Source organism: Habropoda laboriosa, unplaced genomic scaffold, assembly GCF_001263275.1.
Source record: "Habropoda laboriosa isolate 0110345459 unplaced genomic scaffold, ASM126327v1 scaffold52, whole genome shotgun sequence".
Lineage (NCBI taxonomy): Eukaryota > Metazoa > Arthropoda > Insecta > Hymenoptera > Apidae > Habropoda > Habropoda laboriosa.
Genome location: NW_017100169.1, coordinates 828,949 through 847,745, shown reverse-complemented (window position 1 = coordinate 847,745; position 18,797 = coordinate 828,949). Strand labels below are relative to the sequence as shown.

The 18,797-nt window shown below is 40.6% G+C and overlaps 1 protein-coding gene across 1 annotated transcript; it reads right to left on the bottom strand.

Annotated features, from left to right (window-relative positions):
* Positions 1–10,805: 10,805 nt before the first annotated feature.
* Positions 10,806–14,617, bottom strand: LOC108578670 (neuroligin-4, Y-linked-like). Its single transcript, XM_017942044.1, has 2 exons — positions 14,370–14,617; positions 10,806–10,989 (listed from the first exon to the last, which is right to left on the bottom strand). Exons 1-2 carry the CDS (start codon positions 14,615–14,617, stop codon positions 10,806–10,808), a joined length of 432 nt encoding a protein of 143 aa, XP_017797533.1.
* Positions 14,618–18,797: the final 4,180 nt, after the last annotated feature.

Genomic DNA, 18,797 nt, shown 5'->3' with positions numbered 1-18,797 from the left:
CTGCCGAACGCTAAACGGTACAAATTCTACAATTACAGTAAAATCAATATTACTACAGTTCAATCACGATGAATTTTATTTCTATCGACAGAAATTATACGAACGGTTACACTAATTGAGTGACAAGATGTCAAGTAACCACAAGACGTCTCGAAAGCCGGAAGATCATCGAGTTCAAGACACGCGTAGTCGAGCAACAGGCCACTAAACACGTGTAATGCTTTAGCATCGTCTTCGTGGCCCGTGACAGAATCAATTCGCGGCACCCTAATCCTCCTTGTCACCAGCCCTGGCCACCTAGATCGTCCTTAGTTGCTCAGCAACAGTTCTACGACCTGTCCAACCATCGAGTACTACCTCCTTACCATTTATGTCCACTTATACGAAGATTCGTATGAAGTAGAGGATAGAAGAGTTGAGTAGAGGTTAGAATGAGGATTCCGCGAAAAGAAGAGTTCGACGAGTTTACCATGGTTTTGCAAGTTTAGAATCTAATTTAGTATCTAAGTTTTGAACTAAGAGCTAGAATTAGGAGCTAACCTAAACTAATATACTCTGGCCTAACCTAATTGTTTCACAGTGCACGAAAAGTTAAATGCACAGTGGTCGCGGACTTACATGTCTAGAAAAATTAGACGAATTTTCACCTGTTTAACAGGTAGCTGATCCTTCCTTTGGACCATGTAAGAAAAATTGTTAACCCTTTAACCTTCGGAAGGGGAATGGTTTTAGACAGACGCGGGAGACGAATGCAGGGTCACTTTGACCCATAGCAAAATTTCTAACGTACACGGGTTTCAAGAAAGAATTGTGTATAAATTTGTATACTTTCAACTGTATATATTTTATATTGTTCTTGTTTATTTACATTTGATACGTAAAATAGGTCTATTTACTGTACCAAACGTAATCTGAGCCGCCTGACTTTATCGCTGTTGAGTCAAAATGACCCTGCATTCGTCGTACGAGGGTTAACTAGTAGAGATCATTTAACCTCTCCATATTCACGGATAAAATAATCCGTGAATTGACTTTTAACTATCTTATATCTTGTGACTCGAACTTCCTTATTTGTCTTTATATTCCACTCAACAATGCTGCATATAGGATAGTTTGCGACTATGTATTATCATTATTAACGCCACCGTTATTTTCTGATGTGTTGTATACACCAAGGAAGATCCTGTTACTGTACCTCGAAACGATATTTTCTAAAAAAGGCCAGCCACTAGACGATAGACTTCATTTTGGGAAAAAACCCAGACCCTTGCCCCCTTCTTCAATTTTGCATACCCTGACTGCTACCAACGTGTCCTCATCTACCAATAGGTTTGTACATTCTCCACTCCTACTAATTAACCAATCAAAATTATTAAAAAATTGTACTTGTCTCCGAACCAGAGTCCCAAGAGCAGTTACGATTCAACCAGCGCTGAGAACTCTTCCCGAATCATTCAACACTTGCAGTACTTGTACCACATTTCAATTAAAATAATACCGAATAGATAAGAAGCTTCACCTTCTACGAGTGAAGCTCAAATTATAGTTTCAACGCGAGCCAATGTTATTTAAATTACCATTGAAAAAGCCTAACAAACTTACCACGTGCGCAGAGCAAATTCAATCACGACGACTCTAAATAGTTTCACGCATCATTTACACTATACACTATCGTTAATAATTCGATTTTCCATTTGTCGAGTACTGCAATCGACACAGGACAGTGTCGTTTTTCAGAAAGTTATAGTGCGGGATCTTCGCGTCTTAGGTTGTGTGGGGTTCGGGCCGACTACACTTAAATATCGCAACCTCACAAGAACACTGTGCCACTATTATCGGAGCTACCGCACTCGTCTGCAGCTTTAAACGTCTGTTTTCGAGTTTGTCCTTGTCACTCGGTCACTATCGCACGTTCACCAAAAGGGCGCGGAAACGTTAACTGGGTAGACGGATCTAAACGTTGCCTCGTGGTCCGGATTTGTCCACGCCAGGGAGCAAAGTCGGAGCCAGGCAGGATTTTTGTCCGTTCGATGTCCACACAAGGGAGCGTCTTGGAGCAAGTATCCGTTTTTGTCCATAAAAATCGTAGATCGGCCCTCTTTTTATCCTTGCTGGGGGTCCCCTGGGCCAGCGAGACTGATGGAGTGGGGGAGTGAGATAGTGGGGGAGATAAGGGATGGTGACGAGGGAAGTGACGAGGGCGCTATTCTGGTGGCCGCTCGGAGCACTACCCTCTTTACGGGGTGCGCTACAAAGTCAATTTTTTTTGTCAAGGATCGTAGATTTTTTTTCGACGAGGCGAACGTTTTCCGGCTCCGAAGTATAAACAGCGTTGAATAAACACCGCCGTTCTGTTTGCAAAGCATTAATTTGTTATACGTCGAAATTCCACGAATTCTAGGAATTAACAGTCAACTTTCTCTAATGCGTAAATTGAAGTTATAAACTCTAGATGTACGCGGAATATTTCATCGAAAGCGTCCGATGCATTTGATTGGATTATAAATATTGATTAACAGAGATGCGAGATATCTCGTCCAAAAAGATTGAACGCGCAGAAATCAGTTTGCCAGAGATATCTCGTTCGTGGATACGAAAGGGTTAACTGATCGTACGGGGAAGATTTTTCTTTCCCAAGTAAATTGATGAAATTTCGAGTTGCGACCCTAGCGTTACAAATACAAGAGGTGAGAAAGGTTGGAAAAGAAGAGAGAGAGAGAGAGAGAGAAGAGGAAGCGATGAACGCGCGGGAATAGAATTTCACGAGAGACGATCGCGATAAAATCTACCTTCTGTTTGCCGGCTGCGTGAATCCACCGGCTATCCGGTATGCATCTTTTATATGGATTGCGGCGCGCTCGCGTAACCAGAGCGGAATGTTAAAAGCTTACAACGACGGCTCTTTCGCTGTCACTAAATTTTCCAGCGATCTGTATGCACGGCCCTGTTTGTAAACAGCACGCGCGTCGTTGCTGCATTATTAAACGGCCAGCGGATCGGAAATTGTTTCGGCGATGCGCGCCTCGTTGATCAAACCATCCCTTGACCGTACTCCTCAAGCTACCAGATTAGGTTCATGCGTTGCTTCGTTATTCGTGAATAGTGGCAAAGTGCTTTTATCGAGAAACAGTGGCTCTCATTTTCTTAGAATATTGATGGAAATCTTTTATGCAAGGGTGTCTCACTTTCAACGCCAAAATTACTTTCTGTGGTATCGAAAGTAAGTAAAAATAATTAATAGTCCCTACAGGAATGGTTCGCACCGTAAAATTTCAATGCATGAGGTATCGATTTTGTTTGTTCGGAAATTATTAACAACATATTGTATAAAACAATCGGAAAACGTCTAAACACGCACAGTTTTTCAAATACGCGTGCTACAGGCCTCGAATTAACATAAAAATTTAAGAATATTTCTTTCTTTTATTTTGCAAAAAAAGGAAATTCTGGTTGTCCATATTTTGTGTTTGAGTATGTAATTTATATATACAAATTTACGCGAAAATCGATAAATAGTTTACAACAGAAATTAACAAGAAAATTATAATTTTAATATATCATTTAAATAAATGGACTTTTCCCATATGTGTTTACGCAGCTGCATTCCTTGTCCAGAAATACAAATTCCATCGATTTTGTCAAAAAGAAAAAAACACCACCCCTCTACCTCTAATAGTTTTCGAGATATTGGACCAGATATGTTTACTATTCACGACTTTGAGGGCGAGTTTTACCTCTTCTATGTGGACGATTGCCGCTAAAAAAAAAAGCGTCGAATATTGTTTTTGCGATCTACCATATTGTAAAATTTCATAAAAATCAGTGATTATCACTTCGAGATATTCCCTTGTAAGAGGAATTTATATGATTGGAAGACATGCATCTCCTACTGATAAAAAGGTACCCCAAAGAATTATTTTTTTTACTGCTTAAGGTCACTTTGAAGTTATGTCATAGGTGGCTGAAATCGTCTGTCACATTACAGAAATAGATATTAACATGTAATTGACCTTGGAGGACTTTCTTATCATCACCAGATGCACGTCTTAAAATTGTACAAACTCCTCTTAGTAATTCTTCTTACTCTCTATACCAGAGGAAATAATTTAGATGTTCACTATAAATAAGACATCCTGCATAAATTATTTTCATCAATATCCATTAATATTCTAAGAAAACGAGAGTATTTCTGGATAGAAGCTCTACATAAATCCTCTCAGTTATTTTTTCTTATCTTCAATACCAACGGAGATAATTTATTAGATAGTCATTACAAGTGACACACACTGTATATCAGTTGAGATAGCACAAAGTAATTTTCAAGAAATCTATCGTAGAATAATTGAATATCGTAATCGTTGTAATCGTGATACCATCAGTTGGACAAATGAGAAAGATGATTTACGATATCCATTTTCCATTAAATTTTTAGTCAGTTCCTATCATACCTGTTCCTCTTATACTTTACAAACATTTTATGCAATATAGTTCATAGAATAATACGCGTAATTAATGGTACCTGCTATATGACGATGGAAAACTGCTTCGTTCTACATTATGGTAGCAGTACAGGACTTCCATGAATTTAATTATTCAACACTTGTGAAACGAAACATCTAGCGAATAGTAAAATTCAACAAAATTCAAATATACTTTATCGACCCATTACCTGTGCTATTTAGAGGTCCTGAAGGTTAAAACACATAAACTTGATGTTCGAAATTATCATGAAATGCAAAGCGCAATATAAAGGTATTTTAAGTACCCTAACTTCAGAATCTTTCTCCTCTTACTCAATTCTAAGAAACACGACCCCATAACTGAATATGTATCTAACAGTAGCTGTTAAAGCGTGAAATGTGAAACTAACCGTCGTGTTGGCACACATTGAATTTTTAATATTCCTCAAGTAGAAATTTATTCCTTTCAATTTTTCTCACCTTAACTCACGCTAACTCTTCCACATTCATTCGACCGCTTTTCTACAGATTCAAACGGGACTTCACGTCGACAACGTTCAATTAGAAACACCCAGAAAACTTCACTCAGTCATCCTACGTAAAATTAAGTCGACGTGTTCAACCCTCGAGTGAAAATTCACCCATAGCCTCTGTTAAGGCGTAAAACTAATTATAAGTAAAACCATTGTGCATATTTCACCTTCTTTGAATGTATAGCGACGATTGCCCCTTTTGTAGTAGGATTAAGAATTTTACCTCGGCCGTGTTAATTTTCATTTACCTTGGCCGAGTCAGGGCAACTAATAAAATATTACCTGCTACGGTTAAGGCATGGGGAAAATCCGACACATGCCACTCGAAGGTACTTGCAGTACCTGAGGGTCACGGCGGCTTCCCCTACCAAATTAAAACCACCAATCAGATATCGTCATTCCCATTTTCACATGTCCGCATTTATTATTTAAGCACGAATTCCTTCAAAGGACGACAGATTCTAAAAAACTATCAGCTATTCAACACAGAAATTATTATCACCAGTCTAACGCGTTTTTCTAATTCAACAGTTGTAGAATAAATTTAAAGTTTAAGTGTTATGTATACTCGTGACATCATTCTTTCACCACCTTCCAGTATCCAATTTCAACAAATATTCAATCGTCATTAACGTTGACGTTTGAAGTGAGCATACACGAAAGACTCTCTTTCACACTACAAATTGTTAAATTGCTCACGCCTAGACAGCCTCTTTTCAGATGCTGTACTACGTTCGATTTCTTTCCGAATGTGTCACAACTTCGTGTATTTGAAATTCACAAATTTAACTAACTTTCGATGAAACACAGTGTCGAAGATTATTAGTACGATTAAGCAAAATATAGAGCGACGATGGGTGAAATCTCACCCGAGGATCTATTGCAGGGGTGGCCAGCTACAGTACCTTTGGAAGCCACATTTCAGGAAGGAATACCTGAAAGAGCCATTTATTTATCTTTGATAACAAAACAAACAATGAGAAACTGAAAAATCACTTTGTAACAAGAAATGAAATAAAATAATTACTTTGGACATTGATCAGCTTTAGTTTACCATATTTCACACATACATTTTATTTGCATCAGAGCCGCGGTATGGCCACCCCTGATCTATTGCGTAACTATTTCTGAGGAACTTAGGAGGGTTAATTAAATTCTACAAGCAGCACACGTGAACAGTGTCACAATCTACCCTATTCTATCACCACCAGAGAAAGAAGGACAAATCATTCAACCAGATCCTTCGTGAAAGTAGGGAAAAATGGCAAAATGAAAATCTGCGACAATATCTCGATAGGAGAACATGAGTATCCACGGTTAGAGGCTGGAGCACATCCGCGACAGTTTCGCATTCCGGACAGCCGGCAGGTAGTCACGCTCTCGCGCAGACTTGCCGAGCAGCGTGTTCTGGTTTCCCCTTTCCGGCTTACATTTACGTCTGCACGATGTTTCATTGTCGAAACGCGAACGTGCAGGCCGCGATACACGAAAGAGATGAAAACGGTTTGACCCGGATCCCGGAGCAACCGGGTAGAGGGAGCAGGAGGCGGAGGTGGTGAAGGAGGAAGCGTAGGAAGGGAAGAAGGGGTTGCAGAGCATGGAGAATGTCCGATGTACGCGCGCGCCTATAGTCGCTCCGCGACCCTTTCTTCCGGCTCTGTCGCTGCTTTAACCCGTTTGCATTCCGTCGACTACGCCATTTTCGACATGTACAATGAGCACAGACCTCGCCGAAGCGTTATGCGAGTTCTTTGCCGATGAATACACGTGGTCCACGTACGGTACAGTCCCCTCTATGTCAGTCGACGGCGAACGAATAAAATTGTTTCCGTAACGTTGAATGGTAAAGGCTCGATTTGTTGGGAACGAAGCTTGTTGGCTGGATAGATTGTGCAGAGCTGATCGAGGAAGTGGTATTGCGAGAACTGGTTGTTTGGCGATTGAGAGAATTGTGGAGTGACCTGTAGCGGGTTTGAACAGTAAGCTGTTTTGAATAATGCGACGGGGCGAATGTTGCGTTGCACGGTGGATAATTTCGGAAATTGAATGCTTTAGTATTTTAGAGACTCCGGTGGTGCAATTATTGTTACGTATCGCTTTCTGGTATCTTCGTCGAAATGGGATAGAAACCTGCGCGTGTATAATTTTATATACAGGGTGTCCCTGTTTTTTTCCGACCAAACTTTCTTGGTATATTCTATAGGTATAAGTAAGTCGAAACTGTTATGTAAATATAGGTGGTTTGAAGCTTCGTTAAGAAGTTATTACGAAAATATGAAATGCAAAGGGAATGGTAACGAACTTGCGATACTATGATAGAGGGCAAGAATGGCACTGGAAAAATTTACGTTCAACACTTTCGACGACTTCAAATCGTAAACACAGCACTCATAAACAGACTAGATGTACACATCGCTGATATACACTACCGGCCAAAAGTTTCGAATCACCGAGCATTGTAATTTACACAAAAATTTCCAGAAAGAAGTCAGCGAAATTGAGAATTTTTTATCGTTCGAATCAATTGATACGAGATAAATTGATAAATGTAGAATTGAGATAAACTTCAAATCTATAAAAAATTAGCAGCAGATTTAATATTGATGAGAAGTGGGAGGTGATTCCAAACTTTTGGCCGGTAGTGTGTTCCCATTTTGTGTCATAATAACCGCACACCCGTTACCGTTCCCTTCTCATTTCGTATTATTGTTGTAATTTTAATAAAGCTTCAAACGACTTATATTTATATAACATTTTTGTCTTACTTATACTTGTAGAACAAACTGACGAAGTTCAGTCGGAAAAATCTAGGACACCCTGTATAGGGTGTTTCAGCTGAAAGAGGCCATTTAAATATCTCCTTCCTTGTTAATGATATGAAAAACGTTTAAAGCACAATTTGGATGGTTTTGAAGAAGAACTATCTTTAGGCCATTTTATCCGAGTTTTTTTAAGGTCACAGTTATTTTTTCAGAGATGCATATATTCTTTCCTATTTTATTTTTATACGTAATTTCAATGCATTCAAAGGGTGAAACAGATAGAAGAAATGGCAAAAAAAGAAGAATGAAAGGATCTTTCACATTTGATTTAAAATATTAGAGTTCAAAGTCACTTTAATGTCACATTATTATGCACGTTTAAATGCCTATCAATGTCTGCTACAACAATACAGTAGAGAAAATATATACCAACATTCATGTAAAAAATCATAGGTGATCTTGAAGAATCAAAATAGGAAAAATTTGCATATACCATCATAGCTAGCGAAGATAAGTAGGTTGCTTCAAGTGGCCCACCCTGTATGAACAAGTATAATCCCAGAATAAATTCCTATTATTAATTCCCAAAATGTAAGATCCACTGAAAACTTCCTTAACCCTTTGCACTCCGAGTATTTTTTGATAGGATTAATACTGAGACTTCTGGAAAGCCAAAGTCTTGTCTTGAAGAAAAAAAAAAGAAGGATATTTAGTGTTTACGAATTTATTTATTTGTATTTCTTGTGTTAACTTGCATTATTTTGATAATATAAAATAATATAAGAAAAGTCTGAATTGTACATTTCTCCAAAGTAATTACGCGTGTCGCCATGAAAGCGCCATTGAAGTGCAAAGGGTTAAAAATCATTTTACAAACACTCGACGACAATTCTTCCATAGTGTGGGTTCGTTGCTCCTCAAACCACACACCAATTGTTGTACAAGATTTATTTTGTCGATACAGAGCTCGCTGGTAAATGTCTAGTTGCCTCGCGTACAGGGTTTCCTTTTGGTTCGCTGTCCCGGACTACCTGTTTTGTCCTTTTTCGGGCGTCCTTATATACGCCCTTTTCCTGTGCGCGGACCGTGGAGAGTGCCCTATCGGTACACGCTTCAGGTACCTAATTTGCTAATTACGCTCGCACCCTATTGGTGCGTGTTAATATTATTTTCTATTGGCGCGGGTCTAGGTGCGACTTACTCTCTATTGGCGCGCACTAGTTACACGCTACAATAGTATAACTGAATATAATTGCAAGATGGTAAAAGCAATTTCGCGAATTAAACTGTCGCGAAATTCATTTTCACGTGTGTCTGTAAATCATATACAGGCAGTAGGTAATTAACATAAACTTTGCGGGCGTTACGATTTCGTCAGACGTTTAGAAAGCGCCTTCTCGCAACAATCTGCATTTTGAACTGCCTGAACTGAGTCAAGCCGCAGACGCGTAAACGTGCACACGTATCTCGCAAGAAAATGTCGCGGCGTTCCTGTCGCCTTTGCCGTTCAATTTCCGGCCCAGGAGAGGGTGCAAGAAAAACTGGCGTTCATGGGGTCGGCGCTTGGAAAAAGTAAAATTTCCTATTTCGCGGGGAACAGGCCGTGATGTACTATTATTGAAATCGTTCCTCTGCCTGGTGCACGCGTCGCGAGAGAAATAAAACCGCGTGTGAGAAAGAGGCTCGGAGATGAAAAGAAACGTGTTGCTTGCACGTGCCTGCCGCGATTTTTGTCACGTTTCCGTGGCAGATGCAAATTGCACGAGTACCGTATAGGCAGTGAATTGAGAATTTTTACAAGTAAGCAACTGTTGGGAACATTGAAACCATTCTCGACGATATTCAGTGGAACAAGTTCTACGTATTACACGTTCTCTGATTGTCTTGAAACGCTAATAAACTTTGCCGAATATTTAATAAACGACGTCGATTAAGTAAATCTCATAAATTCCCCTTTGTCAGCACTGTGCCGTGTCTGACGGTTAAACAGTAATTCTCTCGTTAAAAATGGGAACACCGAAAGGATTATTATCGGTGAATCTAATTTTCCACAATTATACAGGTCCCTTTAAACGAGATTCAAAACGAGGCAGAGAATCGACGAAAAGCTAGATCCAAGGTAACGAGATGTACGAAGTTATGTTCGACACTCGCGAAAGCACGAAATCTAGCTTTATCTGTTTTTATCGTGTTTACCGGATATTGCGCGGAAGCAGAAGGAGAAGGGGGATTTGGAAAGTTGCTGGGGAATGGCAGCATCGAGCTGTTTGAGTATTCAATATCGACAAGTGTGCTTAATATTGAAACGGTGTGTTTGTTCGCCATAGTTTCGCATATAAAATGGATTTTCCGGAGTCTCCGGTTCATTTACAATTTCCTACTCCCTGCCTCTTTACCCGCTGTTGATTTCCCGCAGTGACGATGAATAAGCGACTCGAAAAGTGTCTTTTTACCCTTTTGAAAACGGGTTAGGTAAAATTAATATGCCTGAGCGGCTGGCAATTATCTTCGATGAATGTGCCAGGCGCAGTGGAATGATACGTCATGGGTCAGCCAAGCTTTTCAATATGTACGCTAGTTGTTTCCAAGCAACTTCGACGGGTTAAATTTAACTTTGAAGCAAATGAAACGATCGTTCCGTTTGGAATTCCAAGCAAACACGATGATTTGCTATGTTGAAAGTATTTGAACACGTATTGGTTAATGGAGGAATGCTTCAAAAACAGTTTCAAATGAAATGGGGTACTTATTAGAAACGATGTGAAATGGAACGAAGTTAATAGGTAGAATATTATAAAATGCTAGAAAGACATAAAATTATTTGCAGAATGTTTGCCACCTCATTTCCCTCAATTTTTTACTTGTTCGAAATTTCTGATTAATAATTTTTAATTTAAATTCTAATTAATTTTACTTTCAGCTATTTATTACCCACCCGTGATATTCTCACAAGGATCCTCCACATGTATTTCAATACGTAGACGTACTTCAAGTAGAGAGATTAATCTCGTGACCTGGTTAATTCCTTTTTCGAAGAAAAATGACTATAATCACTCACCCATGGCCGGTGCGTAGATATTCAAGTAGAGACAATCCTCGCTTTGATTCCGTAGATGGGGTAATAGCCTCTTCAAATACTCGAGACGGCCTTTTGGCATACGCTCCAGAGCTTCCTGCTCATTCGAGATGTCGGGCAGCTTTTGGGGGCAGACTGGACCGACAGAGTCCGATAATCTGGAAAGAGGGATTTGCTTTAATGTAGTTGTGCGTGTTAGAGACGAATGTTCGATCGTCCGATTCTCGGCAGATTACGCAGGTTAATGAATGATCTAATTACCAATAATACAGTACATGCTCTTTGTGATACTGGAAAACTTCATTGGAAAATTGAACAGAAATCCTTGACGGAAGAAAGACTTAGAAATAAGGGGATGATTGGAAAATTGGGTCTTCTGTAAAATGAAGATCCATAGAAAATTCGGATTTCTAAAAAGTGAGAATACTTGGAATATTGGAACCCCTGGAAAATGAGAATACCTGGAATATTCGGATATCTGGAACATTGAAAACTCTGAAACTATGAGATTCCTGGAAATTTTGTATCTCTGAAAGCTTCAGATCTCTGGAAGTTTGACATATTTGGAAAATAGCGACTCTAGAACATTGAGGTCACTGGAAAATTGGGATCTCTATAACTTTGAGGTCACTGGAAAATTGGGATTCCTAAAAAATGAAAATACTTGGAATATTGAGATTCCTGGAAAATGAGAATCCCTGAAATATTGGAACCCCTGGAAAATGAGAATCCCTGGAATATTCGGATATCTGGAGCATTGAAATCTCGGAAACTATGAGATCCCAGGAAATTTTGTATCTCTGAAAGTTTCAGATATTTGGAAAATTGTCTCTAGAACTTTGAGGTCACTGGAAAATTGGGATCTCTAGAACTTTGGGATCCCTGGAAATTTTTGAGCTTTGGAAGTTTGAGATATTTGGACAATTTAGATCTTTGAAACTATGAAATCCCTGGAAATTTTGGATGTTTGAAAGATTGAGGTCTCTGGAAAACTGGGATCTTTGGAAGTTGGAGATCTCTAGAAGTTTGAGATATTTGGAAAGTATGGTCTCTAGAACTTTGAGGTTACTGGAAAATTGGGATCTCTAGAACTTTGGAATCCCTGGAAATTTTTGAGCTTTGGAAGTTTGAGATATTTGGACAATTTAGATCTTTGAAACTATGAAATCTCTGGAAATTTTGGATATTTGAAAGATTGAGTTCTCTGGAAAACTGGGATCTTTGGAAGTTTGAGATCTCTAGAAGTTTGAGATATTTGGAAAGTAGAGTCTCTAGAACTTTGAGGTCACTGGAAAATTGGGATCTCTAGAACTTTGAGATCCCTGGAAATTTTTGAACTTCGGAAGTTTGAGATATCTGGACAATTTAGATCTCTGAAACTTTGAGGTCTCTCGAAAATGAAGATTTCTAAATTTGAGATCGTCGAAAAATTGGGATCCGTGGAACTTTAGAGTCACTGAATAATGAGGCCCTTTTGAAATTGAGATCCTAAGAAACAGGGGATCCACGAACTAAATTCGAATTTACTGCAGAGCACTCTTGGGTTTTAGAAGTTGGAAAAATGTGGTTAGCTGGTGGTCTGTTCTTGACAACGAATCGCCAACGAGTGCTGGATGTTTAGTTAATTACGTGTTCCAACTGTATGGCGTTACCAGCACCTTTGTCCCAACCGGTTTCACCGTAATGTATGGAGATTAAGGTCGTGTATAATTGTGTTTCCGTTTTTGCTTCGCTAGCATGGAGCGTATACAGTCGAGTTCTTGGCGAAGCGAAAGAATCACCAGCCTCTGTGGAACATTCGGAAGGGTGTGTATTCGAGAATATGGGGAACAGTGTTGGTCTGAGAATTTCACACGTTTCTTCCTCTTCTTTTCTCCTTCACCGTTTCTTCCCTCATGTCCGCAATGGAGCAGTTGAAAATTGTTTCACCGACGTTTGAGTGAATTCTACCGAGAAGTTTAAGTATATTTTTATCTCGCCCGTGCAGAATGACAGGCCGGCGCGTATGAAAGGCCGCGCGAATAGTTGGACGAATTTCAAAGGAGCAGCTTGACATAACTTCGCCGGTTATGTATGCCATAATACACCAAAGGATTTATGGATTAAAAGGATCCTGGTTTAAGGAATGTTTCCTGAAAGTCGAAACTTCCATGAATCTCGATACAATGAATGTAAAATTTCAAATTAAATGTCTCAGTATCCCCACGTATAAAATTCTAGAAAAGAATGCTTCCATATACTGAAAAACTAATTAAACCTTGAGAACCCTGTCTTTGTCTGTATTCAATCGGTTTATACGTCAATCAGTTTCCTTAAATCTTGCTGTAGCTTTCTGTTTAATGTTCGCCGTACAAAATTCCCAGTTCCTACTCAATCCATGCTACTTTAGACCTTGTTCCACATCTCCAATTAATATTCCATGCTATCAATTATCCTATTGTATTGTGTCCCAAGTGAAACACGAAACAGGCACATCTGCAGGGAAAGTTTTGCACAAACATTTCTCAATCTAGAGCACAGAGGCCTTTCCTGCAGATTGTCCATAGACGCTTCACTGTCAAATTTGCACGTGGCCCTGACACTTTTGAAAAGTAGCGAAAAATTTTAGATATGAAATTTTGTTATAACACTATTAATCCTGACATGATAATCTGTTCTTTCAGACTATCAAATGTTGCGTTAGGATCTCTCAAATTCGGTGTAATTTTCGAATAGCTAAGAGAATGTATCACCCTCAGGCGTCTAAAAATAGGTAAAAGTTTGGGGACATTATTCACAGGTAACTACTGAATGAAGAGTTCTCACTTTCCCTGAGAATGTACATGCAACTTTCAGCATTTATCTACAATTTCTAAAACGTGAAAACGTTACAAAATTTAGTATTTACCTTTGAAAAAATTTCCCAAACATTGCCTATTCTTAACACTAACCATATCATGCCCGGTCAAATGACCGGTTTTAAAATTTGATATATAATTTCTTTTCATTATTATCCACAAGCTATTTCCTGCGTTATTTCCTATTTTAACCCTTTGCAATCGAGTGGCGACTGAGAAGCGACATTAAATAATTCTCACTTGGCAGATAATTAATCAAGACCGAGAGCAGATCTATGGGCTTCCATAAATTTGTTCACCATAGTGAAATAGAGAATACATTGAATATTGAAATAAAATAGCACAGTTTATTTCCATGTTAGTTTTAAAAAGTGTCAAAGATCCAATTTGGTATCTTTTCTATAGCAAAATGACCTCCGAGTGCGAAGGGTTAAATTCACAATCATCTGTATTCCTTTCGGAAAAATATGATCTTTATTGTTAGCGTTAAATGCCTCAAGGTGGTGTACCCCGTCAAAACATTTAAAAAATTCTGCACAAAATCATCGAAACACTTAAATTTGAAAAAATTTGACAAATCAATATCCTGCTGGTTCCAATCCAAGGTTACCTCTCCCAAGACAGTATTCCATTTTATCAATCTTTATCCCATTACATAACTCGTGCAATCAGATAGAACAAAGCGCTATATCATGGCTCACCTGACTTTCTCCCACGGACTGGGCGCCCTGGTCGGTGAAAATCGGTTGCCACCGATCGGTGGGGTGGCATACGGTATCCCCAGGTAGACGTCGATCGGCTTGAGGAACTTTGCGTATTCGAAGGATCGTATAACACCCTGCACCTTCCCGTACCGTGTCTGAACGATCCGTGGATTCAGTTGGCTCTTGATCGAGAGCGAGAGGGTGGGCGGCGCGATCAGACAGACGAGAATCAGGAAGAGTTCCATCTTGCTCCTCTCCGTCCCTGCCCCCACGCGTCACCGCCACGATTACCCAGGGATCACACGAGCGAGTGAGCGAGCGCGCGCGTACACGCACACACACGCACACACACAGCCTCACTCGTACGCTGCTCGCACAATCGCTATCGATCACCTGTCCCCGCGACGATCGCTCTTCATTTAGGCCTGTTCGAGCGCTAACTGCGCGTCAGCCCGACGCGAGCTTGCGGTTTTCCCTGAAATTTCAGTAGCAACCGGTTCAGACGTCACCCCGGATGTGCTGCTTCCTCTATTCTCTGTTGCTTCCGCCTACAGACCGTCGTCTCCCGATAAATCGATACTCTCGCAAAGTTAGACTCGCAGGCATCTCTTTTCGCATCCAGATTTTTTTTCCTCCGTCAAAATTGCCTCCCTTCTCCTAAGCCTTTCTACACGTCCGCGATTGATTTTTCAGGACACAGGGTGTCCTGCAACAGGTGATATCGAAGAGGAGACACGTCGCGGCAAGGGTCCCCGGTTCGGTGAAAAATCGAAATCTGATTCGACGTAGAGAGGGGAAAGTTCGTTTGGCAAACTTCGTTTGATTCGACGGTGGTTAAATGCGAGGACGGTCTGACGCGTTTCACGAAGTTCCTAGGGGGAATTTCGAAATGCCAGACACTCGCCTCTGCATCAGAAAAATAATCCCGCGGGAGAATCCTATTCATCTTCCACCTCGTTTCAAATTCTCATCTCGCGCCGGAAATTTTCATCGCACTTTGATGCGAGATAAAGCGTAACGGGTGTCGCTGATACGTGCGTGTGCACAGAGGCCACGTGAGAAGTAGGAGAAACTACGGTGCGAAGGATATTCCCCCGTGGAAATGACAGATATCACCGTCAAAGTATCCAATTTAGACGTCAAAAGATATTCGAAAATCGAACCCGATTCACGAGTAATCGCAAGAAGGTTTCCAACGCTGTTCGTAAGTGGCAAAGAAGCGTAACATCGCTTTAGAGGAGAGAAAGACACGGGGATAGAAAGGATATTCTAGCTCCCTTCTAGGAGACAGTAAGAATTACGAGCCAGTGGTTTCTTGCTACCAAAGAGCAATTCTTGTCCTGGACACGAAACGGTGTCCTAATTTCCATGCTACTATTTCTCCTAAAGATAAGGACGAGAAGCGTCTCGTCTAAAACTGAAAAGGGAGCAGCTTCTATTTTCACTCCGAGAAGATTCTCTCCACGCGTACCGGTAATTGAACGATCTTAATTCCTGTTGATCGCGATGAATATTTAACAGGGCCGTAAATCAACCGGGAATCAATCTCGTATCGATCGGGTTGCCAGTCTAAGGGGTTCGATAAGGCGGCGGAAAGTGGCCCGAGGCTGGCAGGAGAGCGAGCGTACTCGTACATGGAACCATTATGGAAATCAGTACTTATCAGTCTCGAGAAGGGTGGAGAATGGAGGTGTGGGAAGCTAGAGTTCAGTGTCGTCTAACTGGATCACGTACTCTTCGTCATCCGTGCGCCAGCGTAGAAGAGCAGGAAGAAGGAGATAAGCTGTTTCAGGCGCACGGCTTTCGACGCTGATACGACCGCCGCTTATCAGGCCACGCTCGAATCTTTCTTCTCGAATCTATCTGGAAGATTTTCGACCGTTCCACAGGGATATCTGAAAGCCGTAGAGAACGACCCAGTGGATCTAGGAAACGACGTCATCGAATTCGATCATCGTTTCTCTCCGTGCAAGTAGTGGCAGTGATATAGGTCGACGGTTTGGTAGACGTGGCCAGCGGTAGACAGTATCTACTTTGCGGGAGTTCTACTCAAGTCGTAGCTTTTTCGAAGTTGTTTTTCTGCTGAAGATTAAGCGTATGGGTCGGAGATATTTGTCACTGGATGCTTTTAAATCTTACTACAGCACCGAAGAAGTTGGTGAAATTAAAGTGCGTGATGAAGTACGAGTTATTGCTCGGTATCTTGAATTACAATTATACGCTAAAAAGTGTCTGACACCACGGTTGATTTGAACTACTTTGCAGTTGAATATTCGTCCTTGCGATATTACATTCAAATAGCCACTCTGAAATTGTCGAAATGACTGTAATTTCGACAAAAAACAGACCTAAGGAACTTCACAGTGATACTTATCCTACTTTCTACCCGACTGTTCGCCACGTTTCGAATTATTTTATATAAAGGCTTCGAGAAGGGAGAACAAGGGTGAATCGGTCGGTCTGTATTTCTGCTGACGCTGGAACGCTTACCATTAGACCCGATCATCGACTTTAATTAACCTCCAGGTGGGATTAGCAGGAGCAGCAAGGCGAGCAGCGACTCGAGCCTACGAATCCTCCTCGGGCATCTTCGAGAGCTAGTGAAACGCGCACGGGATCGATCGTGACCCGACTAATTCCTCGATCTTAGCCCCATTATCGGCTCTTACGCTGGCAATTCCGCTCGCGGCGGATGAGGGTCGCGGAAACACCTATACGACGCGTTACGCGCTTTCATTTATACGTGTCAGTGTTTTTCCCAATGGAACACCTATTGGAAAATTCTTTTATTCGACGTCTGAATTATTCTCGTTACTTTTAACAGGCGTTTTTTAGCAGACCCGGGGGTGGGAGGTGGAGATGGCTGTTTCTTTGGATGTACGAGTTCTGAAACAGAGAAATAATCCTTATTAGTAGCTGGAACATTGGAGACACAGTGAAGAGTAACTTTATAAAAATGCTACATTAACCCATTGCACTCGGAGGTCATTTTGCTGTAGGAAAGGTTGCAAGTCGGATCTTCTTTGAAATTTTTCAAAACTGACGTAGAAATAAACTGTACTACTTTATTTAAATATTAAATATATTCTATATTTCACTATAGTGAAGATGTCCATAAATCTGCTCTCTGTCTTCATTAATTGTTCGCCAAGTGACAATTATTTAATGTCGCTTCTTAGACGCCACTCGATTGCAAAGGGATAAATATATGTATTTGAACCCTATCAAAACAACCAAAATACCACAGAATATAAAAATCGATATGTGAAAATAAAAAAAAAAATGTAAAAATTACGTATATAAAAACCATACAGTCGACTCTCCTTTTCCATCTAGATGGATGCAATCGCTAAGAAGACGAGCTATTTCAGAGGCATTCAGTATTACAGAAGTTCCAGTAAATAGAAACACAAAAATTCCATTCGTATGGAATAGAAAACTCCATCCCATCGAATTAGACGTATGGAAACGCAGAAACGATCCCAGAGTGCCTTGTACCGTGTGTCTGATGTATCAGCTCCCGATCAAAGCGAAGGAAAAGCACAGCTCCGTGGAAATGAACATGGTCGCGTCGTATAAAAAAAAAAAAGAAAAAAAGCACCCATAAAAGCGGCCGCATCTTTCACGGTATCGTGAAGGGATCGATGCAATACGTTCCCTCGTTTCAGGATCGTAAGACTCCGTTCCTTCGAGTCGATGGGTCAGCCAGAGCATGAGAAAAAGAGGGAGAGAAGAGAGAGTAGAGCACGTAAAAGTATACAGCTGTATCTTTTCTATAAGCGAATCGAGATAAGGGAAGCCTCGAGAGAGGGATCAAGAGCCTGGTCAAACAGCTATCTTGAACCTGTATATTGAATGTCCGGCGTACTGACTTCACAAAAGATCTCCGGCAAAAATCCTCTCTTCCAACAAAGATGATGCACACACTAGATCGTTCAGCAATTACCATTCGAACGTCTAACGTCTCCATATTTGTGAATCAATGCTAGGAAAGATTCATATACCATTTCTACCAGAACAAGTTCTCATTATCTATTCTACTTTACTATTCGCAAAAAAAAAAGATTCAATTATCCTACGTTCTCTGCATTCTTCGATACACCGCAGCAGTTCAGATAAACTGCAACCAGTCTAGCGCAACATCTCGCAAGCAGAAAAACTGCAATTATTCCCTCGGTCTACTACCCCCGAAGAAGAACGCTTTAACGAACATAATGGATCTCTTTGTTCATCCTCTAAGGCCAACACTCTCGGGAACACCCACAAATTCGACTTCTTTCTCTGGCTTGAATTCATCGCTGGAACTCCTTCACAACTGGGTCACTCGAACGTTCCAATTTGCCGGGCTTAATATTCCCCCGAATCGCTATTCTTGCGATTGAATCGTTCCAGCCAATTCCGAGATAACCTTCATCGCTACGTGAA

What these genes read in the sequence shown, in the direction of transcription:
- LOC108578670 (XM_017942044.1), bottom strand. Translation starts at nt 14,617, where the DNA reads ATGGAACTCTTCCTGATTCTCGTCTGTCTGATCGCGCCGCCCACCCTC. An exon ending in AGTCCGTGGGAGAAAGTCAG is followed by an intron (nt 10,990 to 14,369) that starts GTGAGCCATGAT and finishes CCCTCTTTCCAG; the next exon opens with ATTATCGGACTCTGTCGGTC.